The sequence below is a fragment of the Eimeria tenella genome, genomic scaffold (genome assembly GCF_000499545.2).
Source record: "Eimeria tenella Houghton genomic scaffold, Eth_scaff3125, whole genome shotgun sequence".
Taxonomy (NCBI): Eukaryota; Apicomplexa; class Conoidasida; order Eucoccidiorida; family Eimeriidae; genus Eimeria; species Eimeria tenella.
In genome coordinates, this window is record NW_013542991.1 from 477 (window position 1) to 1,739 (window position 1,263).

Here is a 1,263-nt window from a genome sequence, read left to right on the forward strand (position 1 = left end):
GGCTATGGCATCTCCTGCATGCTATCTGCTGCTGCTGCTGCTGCGGCTGCTGCTCGCAGTCAAAAAAGCAAACGCTGCCGCCCCTACCGCAGTGCATGCAGCAGCTCTGCTGCTGCAGCAGCAGCACGTCTGCTGTCGGGGCTGTGGGGCCGCAGCAGCAAGTTGCTGCGCTGGTGCTGCTGCAGCGGCTGCCCCACGAAGAAACCTCCCACTGATGGTTTAGAGCAGATAAAGCCTCTTGCTGCTGCTGTTGCTGCTGCTGCTGCTGCTGCTGTTCGTTCCGCCGCAGCAAACGAAGATGCTGCTCCTGCTGCTCCAGTTGCTGCACGAGCAACGCGACAGAAGGAGAGCTGCTGCTGCTGTTGCTGCTGCTGCTGCTGCGTTCGCCTGTCTTGCTGCCTCGGTTGCTGTTGCTGCAGTAGCTGCTGCTCCAGTCAGCTTGCTCTCCTGCTGCACTTGCTGCTGCTGCTGCTGCAGTGGAGGCTGCAGCGGCTGCAGAGCGCTCCGCATTCTCTTGCTGCAGCTGCTCGAGCCTCAGCCGAAGCTGCTGCTCCTCACACCGGAGGCGGTCCCTTTGCTGCTGCAGAAGTTGCTGCTGCAGCAGAAGCTGCTGCTGCTGCAGCGGCAGCAGAAGTTGCTGCTGCTGCTGCTGCTGCTGCGAGGGCAGCAGACACTCATGACCTCCAAGGTACTGCGTCTGCGGCTTTTCGAAAACAGCGCTCTGCTGTTGCTGCTGCTGCTGATGCTGCTGTTGTTGTTGCTGCTGCTGCTGTTGCTGCTTCTGCTGCTTAGGCGAAGTGGATGGGCATGGTGATCCCTCTCTATCTAGGCTGCTGCTGCTCTTGCGGCTGCAGACAGCAGCAGCAGCAGCAACAGCAGTAGCCTGAAGCAGGGAGGGCGGCGCTCCTAAGCCCAAATCAACAGCTGCAGCAGCGGCTGGCTCTGCTGCTGCATCTGCTGCAGCTGCTGCTGCTGCTGCATGAAGCTCAGCGAAACTGGCGCCGTAGTTTTGCTGTTGTTGTTGCTGGTGCTGCTGCGCTGCAGCTCCAGCGGCAACAACAGCAGCAGCAGCTGCTCGATCTGCTGCTGCTGCTGGAGACTCCCCACATGAGTCTTCTGTCATCCATAAGAGACACCGAAAACGGCCTTCTCTCCATCTGCAGCAGCAGCAGTTGCTGCTGCTGCTGCTGACCTCTTGCCGTGTTGCTGCAGCTGCTGCTGACTTGCTGCTACGGCTACTGCCGGTCTGCTGCTGCTGCGGGG

At 60.6% G+C, this 1,263-nt stretch overlaps 1 protein-coding gene across 1 annotated transcript; it reads right to left on the reverse strand.

The window, feature by feature from the left end:
- Positions 1-21: 21 nt before the first annotated feature.
- On the reverse strand, positions 22-1,123 carry ETH_00042610 (uncharacterized protein; the record flags this gene model as incomplete). The annotated part of the gene is made up of 2 exons (XM_013376097.1): positions 22-49; positions 213-1,123. The coding sequence occupies 2 exons, from the start codon at positions 1,121-1,123 to the stop codon at positions 22-24; spliced, it is 939 nt and encodes a 312-aa protein (XP_013231551.1).
- Between the last annotated feature and the right edge of the window lie 140 nt (positions 1,124-1,263).